At 37.1% G+C, this 23358-nt stretch overlaps 1 protein-coding gene across 13 annotated transcripts in view; it reads right to left on the bottom strand.

Annotated features, from left to right (window-relative positions):
• KCNMA1 (potassium calcium-activated channel subfamily M alpha 1) overlaps positions 1-23358 on the bottom strand; it is a 445366-nt gene that overhangs the window by 67514 nt on the left and 354494 nt on the right. For 5 of the 13 annotated variants that reach the window (XM_019617570.2, XM_019617571.2, XM_010714349.3 and 2 more), the window contains one exon: positions 455-748. The exons of the other annotated variants lie outside the window; for them this stretch is intronic. In XM_019617570.2, coding sequence (XP_019473115.1) covers positions 455-748 — 294 coding nt within the window. The remainder of the gene's footprint in view (positions 1-454; positions 749-23358) is intronic. 13 annotated transcript variants of the gene reach the window in all.

Below are 23358 nucleotides of genomic sequence, written 5' to 3'. Positions count from 1 at the left end.
GAATTCTTTCAGAAACAGTGGACAAGCTCATAACTTTTTTCTTTTTTTCTTTTTAACCATTTTTTAAAATAGATCTGTCTCTTTCACTGTCTCTCAGGTCAAGAGACGACAGCTTATAGACACCATATTTGGACCACCAAAAAGAACTGTGATTGGAAATACCATTTATGTTACTGAACATCACACAAACTGTAAGAGCTGGTAAACTCATTTTGCCTAGAACCTAAGTGCACCAGAGCAAATAAGCCATATGAAAGATAAAGCACAAACCACCCAGAAACATTAGTTGACTAGCTATCTTGATTAACTTATTAATCATCACATCTGGAGAAACCCGCATCTGTAAGCACTTAACAGAGCATTAGTAATGTCATAGTCACATTGAAAACAGACTGCAAAACCATGCACAAACCAACTGGAATTGCTTTATGCATCCAACTATGGGGCTACCTACGGAGATCTTGGTTCAACCCAGGCTTTTGAGAGTGGTAGCGATATTTTACAGGCAAGCTGAGTGCCCTTTGCAATCTACAATAGGTAGATTTTCCTTGTTCAACAGAATTCAATAAGTTAAGTTGCAGCAGCGAGGGATTGTTGGGTAGGAAGAGGCTCCCTTTACGGTTATTAACAAGTGGAACAGGTTCCGGGGCTCCTTCAGCGGACTTGGCACCAACCAGTGCAATAGTAGTTGTATTCTTGAATTGATATGAGCTTTTTGGGTAACTTGATCTAGCTGCATTCTTTACTTCTAAATAATAAGAAAAAATGTAAATTAATGTCCTTGTATTAAAAATTATTTTAAACCATGAATCAATTTTGACATCATGTGGAATTACAGACCTTAAAGCTAAAAGTATTGGTTTCTACAATTGAAATAAAGATTTATACCTGCAATTTTCTTTACTTTTCCCCTAAAAAAAAGTATCTTTTTATAAAAGAATACTTATAAAAGGATTATTCCACGATGTTATCATCTTTAAGCAATAATCCCATCCTAGTCTAAGTGTGTTTGAGGCAACTCTTATTTCCCACCTGTTGATAACGGTTTTGAGATTTACTAGCTGAGGAAGATGTTTATTCTCTTAAATCTCCTGAAAAATGACAGAGAAGGTATAATACTCTGTTGCTGTTAAAATAAACGAAGAATAATACACGGAACACTTCAAAATTGTGCAATCATAGTTATGGAATTAATCCAGTGTTTATGAACCTACATAAAAGTAGTTGGATATTTAGAACTTCTGAGTGCTGTGCATTTCAGATCAGGTATAGCACCTCTGAAAACAGGGCTAAGTGTGGTTTCTAAGACTTGAAATAATGATTCTTAATATTCTAACATATCAAAGTTCACTGAACAAAAAGAGCATTTAATATCTCCAAACATTTTTTTGGTACAAATATGCAGCTGTGACCTTCTCCAAATGCTTGTTTCATTATGAATGAGTATATCTTTGAGAAGAAGGTGTACTACTGAGCCTGTAATATCTTCTATTTTGTTATGTATTAAGAGGAAAGGAGGTTAAGTAGGAAGTAGTTTATGGACTGAAAATCTTGCAGCATTATTAGCATATGTCTCAAGTGCCTTGAAGTTTCCCTGGAGAACTTTGAATAGACAACAGCTCAAAATTGTTTAAGCAAGTTGGCATGGGTTTTGGTATTTTTAGGTAGTTTACCATCAGATAAAAACATTATCTATTAAATGGGCAGATACATAAATAGCATCCATATGCTTGCCATTTGTATTCAAGCACAAAATCTACCTTTATCAGCAAAATGTAATTATATGTGAATTATGAGAGTTATTTGAATGTACTCTTCAACTAGGTTCCAGTACTTAGTAACAATCTATCCATTCCCATTCAGCGATCTCTGCTTGCCTCTACTATGAGTGATATAGAGAAGAAAATCAGTAAGAGCAGAACCAGAGTCTAACGTGGTGTTTCTCTGTCTTTGCTAATAATAGAATGTCCAATCCATCTGATGGATTTAAAATCATCCATGGAGAGCATGTATCTGATTAGCAGAACTTCCACCCAAAACAAAAAAAAGCTACGTATCATGTTGGAAATATGTCTTGAAAATTATCAGCCTTACCTTGGAGTCAGTGTTTTTTGGTCAAATCTTGTACTTCTATCTTTGGTATTCCATCACTGAAACAATTTTCAGGTGATAAAATGTATCTGCAGAGACCTATCTCCCTACACAACCCGCTGGTCAAGCATGTACTCATACAATTTAAAACGTATCCATTCAATTCTATTTTTAAACTACATACTAACATTAGAAATATTCTATATGTATCTACTTGCCTGCATCAAGCATCTTTACAAACAACAGAAGACTAAAATCTACTAATAATTTTTATCACCCCTCCAATAAAAATTGCTTAAGAAACATCATCCTCTTACACTCATTTTTGGAATTCAGTAAGTGATCATTTCACATGTCAGATCTAATTATCAAGCACTAAACTTCCATAGCAGCATATGTCTTATGGCATATTCCACACAGATATAAGCAAGCTTTCCCAAGATTGCGTGCATTCTCAATTCCTCTAATACAATTACATATTTTTAACCGTTGGAGAGTAAAATTGGTTGCTTTTATTCTAAATAGCCTGTGTCAAACAGATCAGGATACACATGGAAATACACATGTAAGCACAGAGATGCAATTTTGGAAACGCATATAACTGTGTTCTCAGATTAAGAAGTATTGTATATCTAGGAGAGAAATATAAGCCAGCACTGTCACTTCTCAGACACATAATACAATGTGCAGAACCTAAAACATTTGCATTTTTAAGCGTGTTCCGTTGTCCAGCAAAAGCATTTTACTTTTATGAAGTTTCTTAAAAGTCTGATATCATTCTTGCACTGCTATGTGGGCTCAATTCCATGAAAAACATATTTGCAAAACAGAGATTGCTCTTAATTATATGGAACTGAATACATCCTTACAGACTGTCACTGCCTCATGAGGTTTGGCAACCAAACTGTTTGGTTTGGGGTAATCTGTTATACCACTGTGCAATTTTAAACCAGAAGTTCCACATCCATGAGGGTCCACTTCCAAGTATGTGATGAGTTTAACATCAGCAAGCCTACTGAAAAAGAACTATTTTCTTGTCACAGTTAAATTAGGTTTTCTTTATCTAGTATGATATAAGCAATTATTTTCAAGGAAAATGGTTACAGGATGAGTGTTCTGCCTGCATTGTACATGTTTCGACAGTCTGTAAGAACTATTCAGGACATTCATCATGTACCCAAATAGCATTATTATTCTTAATTAAGAATCATGGCATTTATTGGTCATTTTGAGAGCAAATGAATAGCTTATTGAGAATAGCAAACAATAAGAAAGTAGATAAGAGTAGCAATTTAAGAAATTCCATGTTTTCTGTAGTATTTCTAACTGCAGTCTGGGTGAACGTTCAAGGTATTTTGGAAAATACTGTACAGAACTTGATCAAGAAACCTGTCAACATTATAAAGGTGTTACTTTTTACCTGTCTAATGTGAGATATGAATGGGATTTAGCTAAAGGTAGTCTGAAGCTACATACATTCATACCCTTTCCCTTGACCCTCAACAATTCCCTTTTAAGCTCAATGAATATGCGCTTGCCTACAGAATGTATTAGGGAATCATGACTGTTTCTATTTCTATACATTTTATTTATTCTAATGAAGATAATTTGAAATGCAATCTGGAACTCCCTGAACATTTTTAAAACAACCAATGCAGTTAATCTAATGCCTATGGCAACCTCTATTTATTCTTTGTAAGCGTACACTTGCCACAACTTAAAACCGGGCTGAGCTTTAACTTAAATGTAACAAGGCAGAATACCAGTGCAGTGATTTCAACAAAATGGCTGAAACTGGCTTCAGCATGATTTGCCTGGAAGGGAAGTTGAAAATGTGTTTTAGAGGAGAAAAAAATATCCCGACCAAAACCAGACATTCTAAACAACCACCACCAATACCCACCACTCCATTTCTCCCCCAGCTCTATCAGCTGCTGGGCTTTCAGCGCCTCTTTTGCCAGACACTAACACAGTGTTTTCCTTCGTAGTCAGCCATCAGCCAGAGCTGTCACTTGCAGATACTTCATTTTTGTTTCAGCCTAATTCATACTGCACCCTTTTAATCTCTGCAGTGAGTAATACCATGTCCCTCTGCAGATACGCTAGATCCAGCACTAGAAGCACGGAGTGCTTTTAACTACTGGACTACCATCATTTGAAAAAAGATTTTATTTCTCCTCCCTCCCCAAAGCATCACTGTTCTTTCTCCTAAGCATCCTCCCAGCTGCCCTCCAAAGGAGCAATCACTGCTTTGCAACATGGCTTGTCTTCCACAAAGCCTGGCTTTCAAGTGGTGGGTGAAGACTAGCTGCAGTTCTGTATTACTCAACGCAAATAATCAATATGCTGATTGAGCTTTAGGCTACCAGAGATCTTTCAATGGGAGCGACAGCAAGCCTGACTTCCCTCTTTCAATGACAAGCCTGTTTAGACTTTGCTACCTACCACTTTGTGAATCAGGCAACTGAAAATACCCACAGCAATTTCTCCAAACTGTCAGCTATCGCTGTGATTCCACCCAGCACCCCCTGAACAAGACAACAGATTAACCATTAGGCTAGATATGTTGAAAATATACAGCTTCAACCTTTCCCCAGCTAGCTCAGAGCGATGTATAGATGATTATTTCAACCGTCAGCTGCCGCATAGACTTAAACCTCTGCACAATAACTCCTGGATTCATCTGCCCCTTGTCAAACTTACACAGCTTTAGTTTGAGCATACATAGTGTGGCAGTTTCACTGCGGATCTAGAATAATCCAGACGGCTGCTGTCTCTTTGTTAACAGGAAGCTAAACTGATGAGTTTGTAATGCATTTCTTATCAAAGGTAGCTTCAGAAAAGAAAATGTGCCCCATCAGTTTTGGTTGGATTTTAGCAGACTATCTAAACATGGCTTAATCAGAACACATCTAGATAAAAATAATATTATTAGTCTTCTTGAAAAATCACTTCATAACAATGAATTATTTTTGAGATAAATTTATAAGTACTACTGGATTTTTTTTATTGTGGTAAGAGATATAATGAAATATTTGACTAGAAAATACAGTGCAGTAGTGCTTGACGAGATACAAGAACATTAATTTTAGATATCACAGAGCTGTGTTTGGTGTCTGGAATGGTAATTCAAATGAAAGAAGATTGCTTTTTTGGTTTATTGTATGCACTGCAAACTTAGGGAACATCATTACATTGCGTTTTGTTTTCTTTTTCATACAAGAGAAACAGATATGCTGCATGTCTATACATTTTAGTACCATGAGAAAAGCAGGAGAGGCTCAGTGCCGAGACACACTGTAGCAATTCATTTGGCAGAGTGTGCCATCTAAAGCAGGTAAAAAAACAACAAGATCCAAGAATGTCAAGGCTGCATCATTTCAGAAAAAAAATTACAAATACTGAATGGTGCTTACATGAGACATTCTCTTTGAAACAGTGCAGACCAATAAAGCATCTTTTTGTCATTATTTAGTTTTTGTTGTCCCGAGCTTGTACTTTTTGGCTAAATGCAGTTAAGACTGATAAAATGCCATATTCATATGCTCTACTTTGGTCTTTTTTTTTTTCCTGGTTGTTTGTGTGTGTGCTTGGTTTTCTCTTTTCTTAAAAGTCTATTATTAATACAAAATTTAATCAGAGTGTCTTTCAGTCTTACTTATTCTCATCACACTAAACGGATTGAAGCAGGTATAAATTTCTTCCTCATCTTTGTTTTTCCCTGAATGTTGTAAAAAAAAATAAATAAAATAAAATACTTAAGACAAAATGCAGATTGCTGCTAGGATGGATTTGTGTATGCATTCTAGATGGCTGCTCTGATATTGTGCTAGACCTTGACAAAGTAAGTTAAAGTTCCTGAACTTTCAGGGTCACACAAATATACAGAATGAAAGATAAACTGCAGAGGCGGTTACAAACCCTGCAAACTTTTAACTCAATTTTTTTGATGAAAAAAAGCTTAGGCTATATATATTTTTATAGTACTTGCAGCATTTAATTTATTTCTAAGGGTAGAGCAGCCCCTTAAGGTTAGTGTAGAATTTTGATTTCTCTTTGCTCTTCCAGTTTAATTCAAGAGTATAGATACTAAGAACGTTTTCCAGGGGTATCAGTTGTTACCATTTCTCTATTACTATGACTTCAGTAACTGAAGACTCCATTTAAGGCTGTTCAAATTATGGCTGATCTAAAGTCCAGTGAAGTCAAGAGAAATTTATATTAATTTAAGTGGACTTTGGATCAGGAGTTATTCACATCTCATGCTTCAGGGCAAAAGTCAATAAAATGGGACAGGAAGAAAGTACTTCCCATACACACACACACACACACACACACACACACTATTTCATAATTGGCTTGGACACTTTAGAGAAGGAAGGCTTCAAATTTCATGGGCCTGGCATATTGTTCCTATAGAGAAGTATATATGAAGAGCAATACTATTTGCATGTAAAAACCATCTTCCCTTTCCTAGGAGTGTGCACAGTAGAAGAAAGCTGCGTTATCGCATTTCTAATTAAATCCTAAGTCATAATTCCACTGAACATTTTGTTTCCAATTTTAATATTCTCTCAAACATTTTTCTTGCTTTTTAGGTTCTCCGTTTTCCACTCTTTGTCAACTTATGGCACATTCTGTAATTGTTTATGGAAGCCATTACATTGTCATCAGCAAACTGTCAAATTAAAAGCCACTCAAAAATTAAAAAAAAATCCATGCACTCCTTCACTGTCCATTTAGTTACCCAATTGACTTCTCCACATATTGCAACCACACAATACTATTTGGCATCGGGGTGAAGAAAGAGACATGTCTATGCTGCAGGAGTTGAAACTGAAATTAATTTGCATTCGGGGGGGGGAGGGAGGGAGGGATCTGTTTTCCAAACAAAAATCAAACTAAAAGCAATTTAGTTTGTCTTTTGAGTGTGTACTCTGAAGAATAAGAAAACTCATCAATATAAATATTCTCTCTGTTAAACTTAAAGTTCTTTTAGTCCATTTTGACAAGCTGTTTTGCTGTCTGAACACTGAGGAAGAGAAGCAGCAAAATGTTATCCCTGTGTCTGAAATAAGAACTGCTCAAGCCCTTGCATACCCTACCCTGGCACAACCAGCCTGGAACTCCATTTTAGAGCTCCAGCCGGTGCATCTAGCAGAAGTATAAAGAGATTGGTTAAAGCCATCTTTTAACTTTTCAATAGAATATCTGATGGCCTCATGGCTACAAGCAGAGGACTGGGAATCTACTGACTTCAAATTTAGTTCATCCACTGACCTGTTACACAGCTATGGTTTCTTCCTTACAGAGTCCTCTTAAAAGTATGGTTCACACATAGCTCTTGCTAAGACTCAAATGGTTAAATTACCTGAAAATTTTGCTGACAATCACTCATTTCCATAGATCTATGCCACAACCAGCATAGCTTAAGGTTGCTGTTCAGAAAATACAATTCATAAAAACATACAACATGCATGTGATAAGTGTATATTGCTATTAGTGTTTAGAGTTTGTTTTGTTGTTTGTTTTTTTTAATTAGACAAGACAGTATATGTCTTTCACATCAAATAACTGTAACATCTTTTTTCTTTTCTCCTTATAAATAAGGAAACAAAACAATCAAACAAAAAGAACAGTGTCTTTTAAAAGATTTCGCTATTAGTGGTGCTTTGACCATTCCCCAAGGCATGACATGTGAAGGCAAAAGGCATCCTCTAGGGGAGCTTCTTAAGAGTAGTATCACACAGCAAACTGTACTGTTAACATTTTCCACACCCGTAGTTCTAAATCCAGTGCACTGTCATCAGCTATCCTTGTCTTAGTACACAGCAATCCAGTGTACTGCCTCAGAGAGGATTTCAACATCATGGGTGAAGGACAGAGGTAGAAGCTGCAGCAAGAGCAGCAGTAGGCTATGATTATATCCTTCTGTCAAACTGTGGAAGGAATCCATCCTGCTGCTACTGAACAGAAGTTTCCACTTAGTTACTGAATAAACTCAGCCCATTTAGTCACTGCTAAATCCAGAATTTTTAACCCCTGTTATAAAGAAAATCAAAGTACCAAAGACCAACATTGTGTCTATTTACAATTTCCATCAGCTCAGCTATATTCAGTGGAAAAAATGTAAAACATAAAAATAACTTAGTGAGAAGAGAAAAAAGATCATAGGATGAGAGAGTGCATAAAAAAAAGAATAGTTATGTGCTTACTTAATCTACAAATCTGAACAAGTTCTTGTTGCAAATGTTTCCTTCCTGAGAGCTTCAGGAAGTTCAGATTTCACCATGCAGATATCTAATTAGAATTACTAATTTGCTATCCAGTTCAAAGTGCCAATTTATCTCTACATCTTAAACACATACATTTCCACTGTGACTCCATCTTACATATCCTGAAGTTTTAAACTGAAATAACTTTTCATTAGCCTGCGCATGTTCAAAAATACATTTCTGATGAAGATGTTTTCATCAACTCACTTCCTGAAAAAAAATACATGAGGTCCCCTTGCCCATTTCCCTGTCAGCACAACACTGCTGAGTGAAGGAGAGATTTGCATAAACTTCTTATAAAGATAAGGGACTGTATTCTTAACTTCTAAGATTTCTCAAATTCTTCCTCTGCTTCCTTGTGAGTTGTCTTAGTTCCAAAATACACAATTCATGGGAAATTGCTTAGGTGGTTTTCATTCCCATTGTTTCTAAGTGGGCTTTTTATTTGTTTGTATTAATAAGAGGTTGATTTGCCAATGGTAAATTAGATTTCTGTTCCCCTATAAACATAGCTACCATTGAATTTTTTTTTCCCCTTCTGGCAGTTGTTTACCCTAGACAAAAGGGTGTAGAAATGCTTTTGTCTCTGAACAAGAACTGAAATCTTGACATTTAACTCTGCCTTTCTTATCATCAGCCTTATCTGACTTTCATCCACATCAGTGGAAAAACTTCAATTTATTAAATGTTAATAGGATCAGGCTCAGTGATCCCCAAGACTCTTTCAGGTTCAGCTGTAATTTTCCTTTGGGATGGAGATCTTCACACTACTGTTACCTGTAAGCTCATAATATTGTTTTCACGTGTTTAAGTAAGTATAAAATGCTGTGCATGCGTATGTAGAAGTTGGCTTTATACGCATATGCTCACACTGTATATACCTATTCAGGAACATCCATATACAATGGACGCAAGCCATATGAAATAATATACTTTTTTCTTTACATAATATTATTTCTTAAAAAAAAATTAAAAAGTTATTGGAGAGGTTTCCTTCACTACTTATTTCTGAGCTCACAGCGCCATCTGCTGGTTATATTGATTTTTTTCCAAATATATGAACAAGTGTAGAACAGCATTTCTTAGCAGCTGTTATAAATAGGTATTGTATTAACAGAAGACAGATTTTTAGCACGCTGGTTGCAGTTTAACAATAATCCATTAATGGAAGTACAGCTTTCATAAAAACAGGGAACGTTAATAGCTGACAAACCAATTTTCATATGCAAAGTACTGTAAGTCACAGTGTAAACATCCGAATTAATCAAATAGATTCACCCTACTGTATTAAAAGCCTATTTTTATATATGATGTTTTTATCACTTACTTATTAAAGTTTAATATTGTCCATGACACTAAGAAACCAAGTTTTTTTTTTCTTAAATGGTCCCTATTTTAGGAAAGACTTAGGAATTACTTTACTTCAGTGTCGTAAAGCTCTGTTTATCTCCAAACAAACGTATTGTGAAAAATCCATTATCGTATGGTAAATATATCAATATAATAATACACAAGATACATCTACCTAATATTAAATCTATAAAAATGTAGAAAAAAAGAAAGCAAGATCTGAAATAGAAGTAGAAAATATGTAGGTTGCTCCAAAAGTAATGCCTCTCATTTACTCCCATAACAATACAACAGATGAAAAGAGCACAATACTACTAATTGATAAAGCAAATTATCAGCTACAAAACACTATTTTTCAACATAGTCACCATCATTAGTTACGCATTTTTGCCAGCAACCTACAAGAGCCTGCATGATGTGCTTGTAAAAATTTGCACCAGTGAAAGTGACCACTGTTTCACAGCTGCTATGGAAAATGTTGCCCACGCACTCCATCTTTCATCAGCCTGAACCGATGGAAATCAGAAGGTACCAAATCCAGACTATACAGTGAGTGTGATTGGATAGTGCAGCTAAGATTAGTAATGAGCTCCATGGTCTTCAAACTGAGATGAGTCCCAGCATTATCGAGTGCAGCGTCTGATGATTGGATTCATATGTGAACGATCCAAATCTTTTATTACAAGTTTTCATATCACTTATATACCTTCACAAGTTTTCTTTTTCTAGCTTTCCCATCCATCCCTACAACTTTCCCATCCACCTACATGTCAACAGAGCATTCCACAAACCCTCTTCAACCATTCATGCATGCACTTATCCAATCAGAGCCATGAGATGTTCCTCCTTCTTCTAGAAGTGTCTTTGGTTCTCATGCTGTTTAACTTGCTCTACAGCTGCTGCCATGAACAGTTTTTCTTGTATTCCCACAACAGAGTTGCAAGAGAAAAGTTCCCTTTTTCTCTGGTCTGACTCTGGAAGTTGGAGCCTTCAGCTTAGAGTTTTAATATAGTGGTCAGAGCTGATGACTTGTCTGGGTTCCAGGAATGGTAGAAGGGTCACAGAATCACTGAACCATAGAATGGCTTGGGTTGCAAGAAACCACAAGTATCATCAAGTTCCAATTTCCTAGCCACAGGCAAGGTTGCTAACTAACAGATCAAGTACTAGAACAGGCTCTCCAGGGCCCCATCCAACCTGGCCTTGAATACCTCCACAGATAGGGCACCCATAACTGCTCAGGGCAACTAATTCCAGCACCTCATCACCCTCCCAGTGAAAAACTTCCTGACATCTACTTTAAATTTTCTCTCCTTTAGTTTAAAATGATTCCCCCTGGTCCTATCGCTATTTACCTGTGTAAAAAGTTGTTTTCCTTCCTGTTCATAATTTCCTTTTCTGGAAGGTCATAATGAGATCTCTCTGCCTTCTCTTCTCCAAACTGAAGAAGCTCAACTCCTTTATCCTGTCTTCATAGGAGATGTGCTCTAGCCCTCTGATCTTCATGTCCTCTGGACTCTCTCCAAGAGCTCAAAATCCTTCCAGCAGTGGGGGCCCAAGACCTGGACACAGTATTCCAGATGGAGCCTCATCAGGGCAGAGTAGAGAGGAACAATGACCTTCCTCACCTGCTGGCCATGCTTCTACTGATGTAGCCCAGGATACTGTCAACTTTCTGGACTGCAAGCACACACTGCTGGCTCATGTTAAGTTTTTTTATCAATCATGACCCCTAAGTCCTTCTCAACAGTGCTACTCTCAAGGAGTTCTTCTCCCAGACTTTGTGCATATATGGAACCACCCCAACATAAATGCAAAGCCTTGCACTTTGTTCTGATGAACCTCATTAGGTTCACATGGGCCCACCTTTTGAGTTAATCAAGGTCTATCTGGATGGCATCCCTTCCTTCTGCTGTATCAGCTGCACCACCACTCAGCTTGGTGTCATTAGCAAACTTGCTGAGGGTACACTCAATACTATCATCTGTGCCACTGATAAAGATGTTTAAGAGAACCAGTCCCAGGACAGACCCCTGAAGGACACCACTCTCCACAAACCTTCAACCAGACACAGAGCCATTGACCACAACCCTCTGGCTCTGACCTTCCAACCTTAGCCACTGAATCATCCACCCTTCAAATCCACATCTCTCCATTTTAGATATAAGGATGCAGTGGGGAACCATGTCAAAGATCTTGACGAAGTCCAGGTACATGAGATCAGTTGCCTTCCCTTTGTCCATCAATACCATCACTCCATCATAAAAGGCCACTAAATTGGTCAGTTACAACTTTTCCTTGGTGAAGTCACGTGGGCTGTACCTTCAGAACTCCTTGTAGTTTTTAACATCCCCCCTCCAAGCTCCATTCTATCTGTGCCTTGGCTTTCCTAATCTTATGTCTGGACATCATCTCTATATTCTTCTCAAGAGAAATGTGCTTGTTTGCACTGCCTGTGCACGCCTATTTTTTTCCCCCCTCAGTTTGACCAGCAGGTCCTTGGTTACCTGCCTCCTCTGCCTGCTTTCTTATTTTCTTATTCTGAAGAACAGAGAGCTCTTGCACACTCAGAAAGGTATCCTGAAAGAGTAGTCAGTTTTACTTCAACCTTCCCAGGAGATCTCATCCAACAATTACTTGAACAGCCTCAAGTTCACCCTCCTCATTATCAGGTTCTTGACTCCACTCTATGTCAGGCCCACATTCCTCAAGATCACAGGGGTCATTGCAGCCCAGGTTGCCTCTGATCCTAATGTCTTTAGCTATCTCCTCTGCACTGGTGAGCACCAGCTCCAGCAATGCTTCACTTCTGGTCAGTCTGTCCAATATTCAAGTACTGTCACCAGTGTTTTCAACATACTGAAGCTGATATTCAGCTCTGTATATAGTTCCCTGATCATAACCTGTTGATTTGTGTGGATGAGCTGATTGAGACGTTTCATTTCATGGTATGACAGCTGTTCATGGCCATCTGAAATGTGCCTTGTCTTTCATGGTACTGTCACCACTGCTGAAATGCACCACCCACTGTCTCACTGTGCTCCCAACCATGGTTTAGTCTCTACAAGTGTACAGCAAGTGTTGATGAATTTAAATGGGTGCCATTTGCTCCTCATGGAGGAATTCAATGATATACATTTGATTCATCCTCCCTTCCATGTTGGACATCAATTTGTCAGACTGCTCCTCTGCTGCCATATGTTACATGGCCACAAAATGTAATGGAATACTGACAGAAAGGTTCTACCTCTACTGCTATACCACCAAAGTCTGCCTCTGACATTGTGGGCCAACATAATAAAATAAAAAGCACCACAGATCCCACTTGGAGTATTGAGTCCAGTTTTGGAGCCTCCAAAAAAAGAAGGACATGGAAGAGCCACAAAGATGATCAGAGGTCTAGAGCACCTCCCTTACAATGAGGGGCTGAGAGAGCTGGGGCTGTTCCGCCTGGAGAAGGCTAAAGGAGACCTTATAGTGGCCTTCCAGTGCCTGAAGGGAACCTACAGGAAAGCTGGGAAAAACTTTTTGTAAGAGCAGGTAGTGACAGGACAAGGGGAAATTGCTTTTCACTGGAAGAGGGTAGATTTAAACTAAATATTATGACAACATTCTTTACTGTGAGAGTGCTTAGACTGGAACAGGTTGCAAATGCCCTCCCCCTGAAAGTGTTCAAGGCCAGGCTGGATGGGGCTTCAAGCAACCTAGTCTAGAGGGAGGTATCCCTGTCTATAGCAGGGAGGTTGGAACCAAATGATCTTAAAGGTCCATCCAACCCAAACTATCTCATGATACTTTCAAAGCAGTCCCTGTAATTCACTGCTATTGAGAATTAGAGATGTTCAGAATGCTATTTTAAGGTAAACAATGGAAAAAACAAAGAAGAGGAAATATATAAATACATATTTTAAAGGATATGTGATGTCTACCTCAGACTGTATCTTCAAAAGTACCTGCAAAAAAGTTAATATTCACATCTCTGCCAAAGCATATAGTAGTTCGGCTAAAATTCACTATTAGGGAAAAGAAAGGGCTGGCAATTTCTCGAGTGTGGAAAATGAAGTGTAAGCTAAGAAATCCAATGGTGATAACTAATAACAATTTTGCTTACTACTGCAATTTGATCTGTATTCAAAAGGATGGGTGTATTTGGCAAGGATCACATTTTTAAATAAAACAAATAGAATCAAAACACCTCTATATAGAGTAAACAAACAGAAAACTATAACTTCCCTCTAATTACATCTATAATAGTTAAAAAAACACAATGAAAACACTGAAATACATATTCAAGTTAGGGTCGAGCTATTTAGAATTGCTGTAAGAGGGGAATGCATGCTATTTCACATGTACTTCATGTAAGACTATCTACAAAAGTAAAAAAGTATAAAATATGCAGACTAACAACTTATGAAGGAAGTGAGCAATACTGAACATTCCAGCAAAGTAAATTGATAACAGCTACTCCCATGACGAGGCACAGCTTTAGAAAAGAAGCTAAATCAAAGTTAAACATACTGTGCTACAAACCATGATGCAAATATGGACATGAAGGGAGGAACCAAAGGTAGTCTAATAGCAGCATCCTCACTGCTGCTGAGGATGCTGAAACAAGAGGCAAGGAAAGAAGACACGGAGAATTCTGACAGGATTGCCACAGTACTGAATTAGCAGTGCATATTGCCTAGCTAAGTCCTGCAGAACATCAGCATGTTCACTGTTATACCAAGGAAATCACTTAAACTCTGAGTATAAATTCAAAGACAGAAGATGTTCATTTTCAAAGGAGTTAGCATGATAAAGAGGAAGGACTAAGAAAACAAAACAAATCCAACACAATAACACGAACTCTATAAACTAAGTTTTGCAGGAACTTAGTATTAGCAGGAACACTGCTATTATTGCTGTTTAATTACCACACTAATTCCACAATAACAACTACAGTCAACTGGAGAAGAACAAACTCTTTCTAATAAACAGAATTAATATATTGGCTATCATAAGATTTATGGGTCAGTTACTACCCTGGAAGGAACTACATGAACCAAAAATGCCAGAGGATGGCTATGCATTTGGAAATAGCACTGCTGCCAGATGTTTTGAGAGTCTGATACTAAAAGGATCCAGAAATGCAGTGCTCAAGGGACACTGATAGCTGTCAAGAAAGTCATCATCCCAAAGCAAATTGCTTGGAGTTCTACCTCTGAGGATTTTATTTTGTCCTGCCTCAGGAGAAAGAAGAGGGCAGACAAAAGACTCACATGCTAAAGGCAAATTGAAAACAATGCCTATTTTGACAGATTTTTTCCTTTTCCTCACAGGCATAGCCCAACTACACTGCTGAGGAAATCTGTGGGACCTGAGGGACAACTTCAGAATGTTTCTTGAGGAGTATGCAGAGTTTGAGTATCAAGGCTGAATATATCAGCCCAAAGACACAATTCTTGCATTCCCTCAAGCTACAAATTGAGATGCAAAACAGTAGGTTTTCTATCTATTTAGGAGGAGAAATCTCAGGAAAACTGAATGAGCTGCAGCATTTAAATCAGTTCAATCAACCAATTAAAATAAAAAAAGCATTAGACCTTGATCAGATGCTAGGCATAACACTAAAAATCCTGAACAAGAAAAATAGAGTATGCATTTTTATTCAAGAAGGAGATAGTATTTCCAGTAATTATTCATAACTAAAAAGTCCCAAAGACCATGCTATAATTAAAAAAGTGATAATTGTCATGGAAACATCAAATTAAAAAATTGAAATAATTCCCTGCTCAAAAAAGTCAACTGTAAGCATAGAGACTTACAAAAAAGGCAGAATTATACAATAATAGTATATCATAGGGCATATATGAGGCACAGGATACGCGAGATGTAAATCAACATGCAGATGGGAAAGCTGCCCGTGAGTTGAAAGACTACCAACTCCTGCTCTTGTACAATTTCAGGTTGATTTTATATCAGACAAATCTAGACTTACCTGATCATAGAGCCTTGGTTTGACTCTTCCCTGTCACTGCAAATTGTGGGCTCTTTCAAGTGTAAGAAAAGGCTTTTGCTGAGTCCTGTAACTCTCCAAAGTGCAAGATGCCTGTAAGTTGGACTCTCTTTAGGGAAGGATCTTGTCAAATACTGACTACTACATTGCTGATTCCAGTCTCTGCCAATCCTTATGATTATCACCACAGAACTTGTGCCAAGTCTGACACCTGTCCCCATTCTCTCATCTTCCCTCTAAAGGCATATATTATGACTGAATGAAGAAATGAATAAGGTACATCCTACCCTGTTAGCCATGACAATGACAAGCAAAATATATTCAGTGAAATATTTGAATACATATAGGTTGGTCCAAAAATCAATGTCTCCTATATACTTCCATGGAAACTACATCAGATACAAAGGAAACAATAACACTATTTGATAGAGCAAATTCTCAGCTACAAAACACCATTTTTCAACGCTGCTACCACCATTAGCTATGCGTTTTTGCCAGAAGTGAACAAGAGCCTAAATGCTCTTCAAAATATCCTGCACTTAAAAAAAGACCTGTCAGCACTGCTGAAATGCACCACCCACCACCTCACTGTGCTCACATCTGCTGCTCAGTCTTCAGAAATGTTCAGCAAGCATCGATGAGTGCCAATGGGTGCCACTTTTTCTGAATGGAGGAATTCAATTCCATTCCTTTGTTTCATCCTCCCTTCCATGTCAGACTTCCTTTCCATTGCCATCTGTCACACAACAGCAAAATTTAATTGAATATTGGTGGGAACGTTCAACTTCTACTGTCATACCACTAACATCCATCTCTGATGTTGTGGGCCAACATAATAAATCAGTAGGAATTACTTTTGGAGCAGCCCTCCAAAGAGGTCAGATACTAAAAGAAAACAGCAACACAAGTTTCTACAATGCCAGATGACATCTACTCATCCATTCAGGCAAAGATTTATTCAAGAACTTCCATTTCTTGTTGCCACTTCCTCTCTGCAGTAAAGCCATTGTAATGTAAAATCTCACTGGAGCTGTGTGAAGCAAGTGTACCACTTGTATTAGAGAGTAACGATGTTAGGAATATGGGAATGGAGACAGCAGAACACTTAATGCAAGTAAAAATCTAAGTTAGAACAAAGGAAATGTCATGACAATCCTCTAAGATTCCATAATGTTTGTTTTTTTTGTTGTTGTTGTCTTTTTTTTAAATGGGACCTGGTCTTCTTAGAGGACTCTTCCAACATAAATGATTCTATGATTGCATGATTCCATTCACCAATTCCTAACAGTAAATAAGATCTTCAGTAAAAGTAAAGTTTAGAAACTGATGAAAACTGTAGACAATTTTTTTCCCCAGAGATCTAAAAAGAGATTTGTCCCTGCTGCTGCAAATAAACGAAACCTATTCATGCCCTCCTAGTTAGTATCCCTTTTCAAAATCTAAATTAGACAGCAGCAAGGCAGTTCTAATAAATTCCACATTCCTCCTTTCTATTATGCATTTCACTTTCCTCTTCACCATGCATCTATGACCTCTTTCAGCAAAGATCAGAGGACATAAAAAATAGCCTCCATAGATAAATCACTGTCAAAAGGACACCTGTGATTATATTCAGTACTTCAAAACATAATGATCTCGAAGCACTATGTAGCATAAAATGTAATACAATATATGTAAAAGAAACAATAGTCAGGCAGTAAGTCAGTAACTCAGTCAAGACTGAAATGTCTGCCTTGTGCAATTATTGTTTCATTTTTGCTTAGGTAGAATTTCTAGTTAGACTGAAATATCCACAGATATGGATGACACTGACCACATCTTACACTCTAATAATACTTTTTCGATCCTTGCTATTCAGAATAATTGCACTGTACTAACAAGATATGATCCGGTATCAGTGAAGCATGCACGTGTGAAGTAGCATATAGTAGGTTTCCTACTCATTGGTAAAAAGTAAATCACAGCAAAACAGTATTCACTAATATATAAAATATCACAGTGAAACTTATATCGTTATAAAAAGGTAATGCTAGCAGAAACTAGTAAATATTCTCAAACAGTAAAAGTACAACTGAAATTTAATCTGAAGTATGTTATCAATGTATTTAAGTTACATACTAAACAGAAATCCATGATTCTTTTGTTTAAAAAAAAAAGTAAAACTCTTCTATTCAACCTCCTTCTCTCCACTATAACTTCTGTCAAACCAACCATATAGCATGGGTGCTTGGTTTTAGGGTACATAAAGAGCACACAAAGTTATGTGACAACAATCTCCTATTTTTATATAGCACGGAAGAAAACTCACAAAGCATATACAAATAATTAGAAAGGTTCTTGGAGCTCAGTAGAAAATATGTTGAAATGGAAAAAGTTGTCTTGCAAATTAAATTGCTTCTGGATTCCAGGCTGAGAGCTGGACCACTTAGATTTCAGTAAGTACTCCCTTCTGCACATTGTAATAAATATAGATACAACAACTTCAGAACACATGAAATGTAGAAGACCTAGGCAAGAGGACTTTTTCTATGAATGTGATGGACAATATACCAAAGTCAAGAAACATCTTTTATCTCTATATTATAAAAGAAGCCAATCAATAAAGCCATCAATTAAAATAATGGCAATAATAATAATATGGTTTGAGAAGTACTGGCTTTACAGATCAACTGTTCATTTTAATTTGGAAGCAATTTGAAAAGAACACAAATTATGCATTAAAATGTGTGGGTGATTATCATGAACTGATAATTCTCTGCTGTTATTGTTTCAATATTAATTTGAGACCTTGACCAATAACATCAACATAAATTAGCCCAAACTCAAAATGGCAATCAATTTTGGGGACCTCTCCTTAAATATGGTACTAACATCTTCTCAGCAACAATGAGCTTCTCAATCCTGCAGCTGTTTCTAAAAGCTTCCTCCCAAAGGCACGTTTAAAACTAAATTAAATGCAACTTTGACTTAATTAACGTTTTAAATGATAATGAATACAATGTAGATTCATAGAAGGCATTTACATTGTGTTATAAAACTGATAAAATTTTAATAACTCTTTGTTAATAAGTTATGTCTCTCCAGACCCATAAAGCCTAAGGCAGACAGTGCCGTAGTCTAGGGCCTACTCTAGGTTCCAATGCAGGTGGAATAAGGAGGCAAGAGTCTGACTTGACACTTGACATTTGCTCCAAGCTTGTTCTGGATCAAGCCACTGCTTGTTCATAAGTACTTTATTTCATATAGTAAAGGTCAGAATTTGGGCTCAAGGCAGGGCTATGACAGAAATGCTCAAGCTGAATCTGAGCCAGCTCTGGCATCTGTCGTTTGAAATAGCTCAGAAACAGTAGAGATGGAGAGCTAACCGGCTAGCATCTGTCCCACACCAAGGAGGTAACAGGAAGAATCTACTGCCTGGTGGTAAGAAACTGTCGTGGTGAGTTTCATGACAACCAGCCACACTCAGGAACTAAAAATGCAAACATAATTTCCATGTCACCTTGCATAAGACCCTCTGCTTAAATCACTGCACAGGATGCTGACAGCACTTTTTCTAGCCTATCCCCATCTAAGGAAGCCACTCACTAGTCCCTTCCCCGTGACCCTGGTAAGAATCACTACTCAGTGTAAAGATGTAAAGGAACTGAATCCAGACTTTTTGATTTCTCCCTTCCCCACCTTTCGAATACTTCAAAGATACACTGCTAAATTTAATATGCCCCCCATCCTTCATCCTCTCCACCACAAGGTGATGCAGTCATTGTCACAGAAATCACAAGTTAGGCAGAACATCCCCCTGTCAACATAATGGTATATACTGCATTAAAAAAAAAAAAAACCTCAACCTGAAAAGATGTTACCTATGACCAGAAAATATAAATAATGGAGCACAAGTCTGACTTTTACCATTCTACTGCCTGACAAGGAACAGCTTGGTTTGGGAGGGTTGTTGTTTGTTGTGTTTTGTTTTTTATTTTTTTTCCCCTACTCTCGCATTTCTACAACTATGTTTTTACCTATACACCCGTATTATTTCCCAAAGAAGGTTAAATAATTTAACAGCTCTCAAGTTCTATTAAAATATACAACTATGAAAGAGATTCATTTTTTGTCTCTACACACTTGAAGCCATTCATTGTAGAACACATCATTTCATGCTACAATTTCCTCTTCTGTATTTAATATTTCCTATTCAGCATTTGAAAAGGAAATATAACGGTTTCAGTGCATTCACACACACAAAACAATACACAAGGCTTCTATAACCTGTGATAACGGGAAATCAGAACTGGCTACAAATATGATCAAACTCTCACGTGCACAAGTATTTGACTTTAGTGGCTACAACATAAGCATGCCAGTGTAATCTCCCATTTTGGTATTTTCTTTTACAAACATTCCACTGTCTAGTTTTACATGCTTCAAAACCCTATTAGCTAGGTTTTTTTGTTTGTTTTTACAGTGGTTTTCTTGACAGTAGCTCATACTGAGAAGAAAGTAAGAAAAAAGATGAGATGATTTTCTACATTATCCAGTAGCAGTACAGATTACATTAATATGACACCCTCTGGCATGTCTAACTCTTCTCCAACAGTGCATTTCTATCTAAACCAAGTTACATAAAATATATTTTCTCTGTGAAGGTGAACACTCTCTAAAATATACACGCATGCTCATTTTAATTTTTTAAAATTATTTTTGGTGTTTTTAAATGACACACACACAGTCTTGTAGAGGTATTTAGCAGTAATATTATGGCCATGTAAATTCTCAGGGACACAATCCAGAATCCAAGTAAATTTACAGACCTCCATAGGAATTGAAGTAAAAATCTGCGAGAGGAAAAGAGAGAAAAGAAAAAGGAGAAAAAAAAAAAACACAAGAAAATAAGAAAAAGAGGAAATGGAAAAAAATTTGGAGTTAAGTTCATGTAAATCTATCTATTGCCCACAACATGGTTTGCAGGCTTACTAGGAGTTTATTGGACTGTTATAAAAGGCACTTTGTGACTTAGTTTGTTGTTGTGAATTAATTTGAATTTATTTGGCACTATGTCTTATTCTAATTGTCCATTTTCTTTAATCTCATCAAATAAAAACCTAGTGGCTACACAAATAATGCCATCATTCTCCAGTATAAAGAGGTGGTTATTCCACAAAAGTAAGCTGATTATAATTACTTTTCTAAATCTTAGAATGCTACTACTGATGGGTAATATTTCTGTCTCCTTTCCCAGCAAACCTGATCCGTTATTTATTCCTTCAATTTCTTCATCTTAAGTCACTAAAGGCTTTTTGCATGAGAGAAAAAGGAGACAAGTGTGACCGCAGGGCGTTCAGTGCTTGCACTAAAGAGAGCCTCCATCTTTCCTGTGATCACAATGGAATTCTCACAACTTGGAAATGGTGCTGGAGTGCAGTGGTAGAACTCCACCTTTTCATTCTAAGAGTGTTACAGATAAAATGTAAAAGCAAGCTCATTTACAACTGGTGTAGCAATTTCAAAGTCTCTAGCCACGGTAGAGTGGTATACATATCCAGTAAACACGACACCACTGTAGCTTTACTGTGAAAATAAAATTCTAGTGCTAAAAGCTGGCTTTTTACAGGACACATACAGGACCTTCCTGCATCTTAGCTCATCCAACAATTCCTTGTTGTCTTAGCTACCTCAGCAGATAGCCACACAGTAGGTTACTCTTACTAAGCTGAAAGCATATAATAAAGCTCCCGCATCCTAGAGGAAAGACAGACTACATTATCTTTTCAGCCAGTGTATAATCAATGAACATACTGAACTTAAAACTAAGGAATATACAAGAAAGTTAGGGTAAACAAGTTATCACACTAAAGAAGAACAGATGGAAAGCTTACCCTTGTCCTACACTTGCTAAGAAGACTCCAAGAGGAGCAATCTCCAAAAGAGATCCATCCCCAGTGGTAGTCAGCTCTTAAATGGGGTCTAGGAGAGGTGGAGCCAGGCTCCACCCCTTCCAGTAGCACAGGTGAATTGCTTTCACCTGTGCTCCCAGGGCTGACTCATTTCTCACCTCAGGTGGTCAATCAAAGGTACAGGTCGTGATTCAGCAGTTCCCATACAGCCAGTAATTTAGGAGTCCAGGATTTCATAGTCAACTCACTTAGAAAAGCCTAAGAATAGTTATACAGCTGTCACATTTTAGACATATTGACCAATGACTGTGCTTTTCATGTTAATGATTTATTCCCACTGACTAAATCATCAAATCTCTGGCTAAGTAACATAGCACTTCAACTCCAGTTATGGAATTTGCTTCTTCAAGTTGTAAGGGCACATATACAGGGTCTGCATTGTCCTACGTAGCACAAGACAGCGAGGCAGGTAGAGTATTCTTTGACTTGGATTGCTAGCTACTTCGACAGGCATAGCTTCATCAAGACATATCAGCCTTGGCTTGACAGTCAATATACCCAAAAATATTCCCCCAGTCTTACTGAAAATAATTTTAAGACTTTTGAGAAAGACTCAGCAGCTAACTTGTCTGTCCTGTATAAACTACTTGATAGGACTAGAATTGCAGATGGAATAGACATTTCTAAACTGAGTTTGGTTTACAGGTATATATATATATATACTCTCAAAAGTTGAGTTTTCTCCTTGATATCCAGAGTTTATCTTACTACAGTCTTTCTTCCCAGATAAGATGGATAGGGATTTGGGCTGATCCCTGAATTAAAAATATAGTGATCATTAGCTTTTATTTCACTTTTTGCTCTAGAGATCTCTAGTATTCACTAAGGTCACACATAATACTTTTCAGAGATATCAGAACATGCCAAAACATGTTTTCGTACAAAGTGAATTAGATAGGCCTAGACCTAATTTCAAGAATGTCTCTGCTTAGTAATCAAAATTCCCGTGGCAGTGGACACAACATAAAGACTTTCAGAGCTTGAAGTTTTGCCATTCCAGCAAGGCAGCCATATGGTGATGCAGAAACACAGAAGTTAAATGTTTCAGGTTAAGATTCTGTCTGTATCAATTAATCATTTGAATGGCATCTAAGATTTGGCACAGACCTAAACAGAAATATCATATTATTAGTAATATAATTTCATTTCACAGGCCACCCCAGGTTTTCCAGTGGCTGAGTGTCCCTCTACACTCAAATTCATGTGAGTCTGCAATAGAAAATATGCTTGGACCATTTCCCTGCTGTTTATGCAGCAATCTACTAAAATGTGATAAAAAAAAAATGTGCACACCAAAAAAATTTTAATCTATTTTACTTAGATTTTCCTGTTTTGTTGATTTTGCTTTTATTTGTTTGCTTTTCCAAACAGCTGTCTATAAACTCAAAAGCTATTTTAATGCAATTATATTTAGTGAAAATAGGATTTTCATTCATGGCAAATACAAACAATTTAATATTATAAAAGAGAAATTCATTCACAGTGGAAAATATTCTGCAAGTGCTACTTTCTCTACATTATCAACAATTAACACTAGATCTCATGTACATCATAAAATATTTAAATTGATATTTTCTACTTGAAATCAGATTCCTACAATATTAATTCTTGCAAAAACTGTTTTTTTTCAAGTAGTTTCATACAATGTTCTGATCTCATTTAGCTTAAAAAGAAATGACTGCTTTTATAACCA

The sequence above is a fragment of the Meleagris gallopavo genome, chromosome 8 (assembly GCF_000146605.3).
Source record: "Meleagris gallopavo isolate NT-WF06-2002-E0010 breed Aviagen turkey brand Nicholas breeding stock chromosome 8, Turkey_5.1, whole genome shotgun sequence".
In the NCBI taxonomy this organism is placed as follows: domain Eukaryota; kingdom Metazoa; phylum Chordata; class Aves; order Galliformes; family Phasianidae; genus Meleagris; species Meleagris gallopavo.
This window is presented reverse-complemented; position numbering and strand designations above follow the sequence as displayed.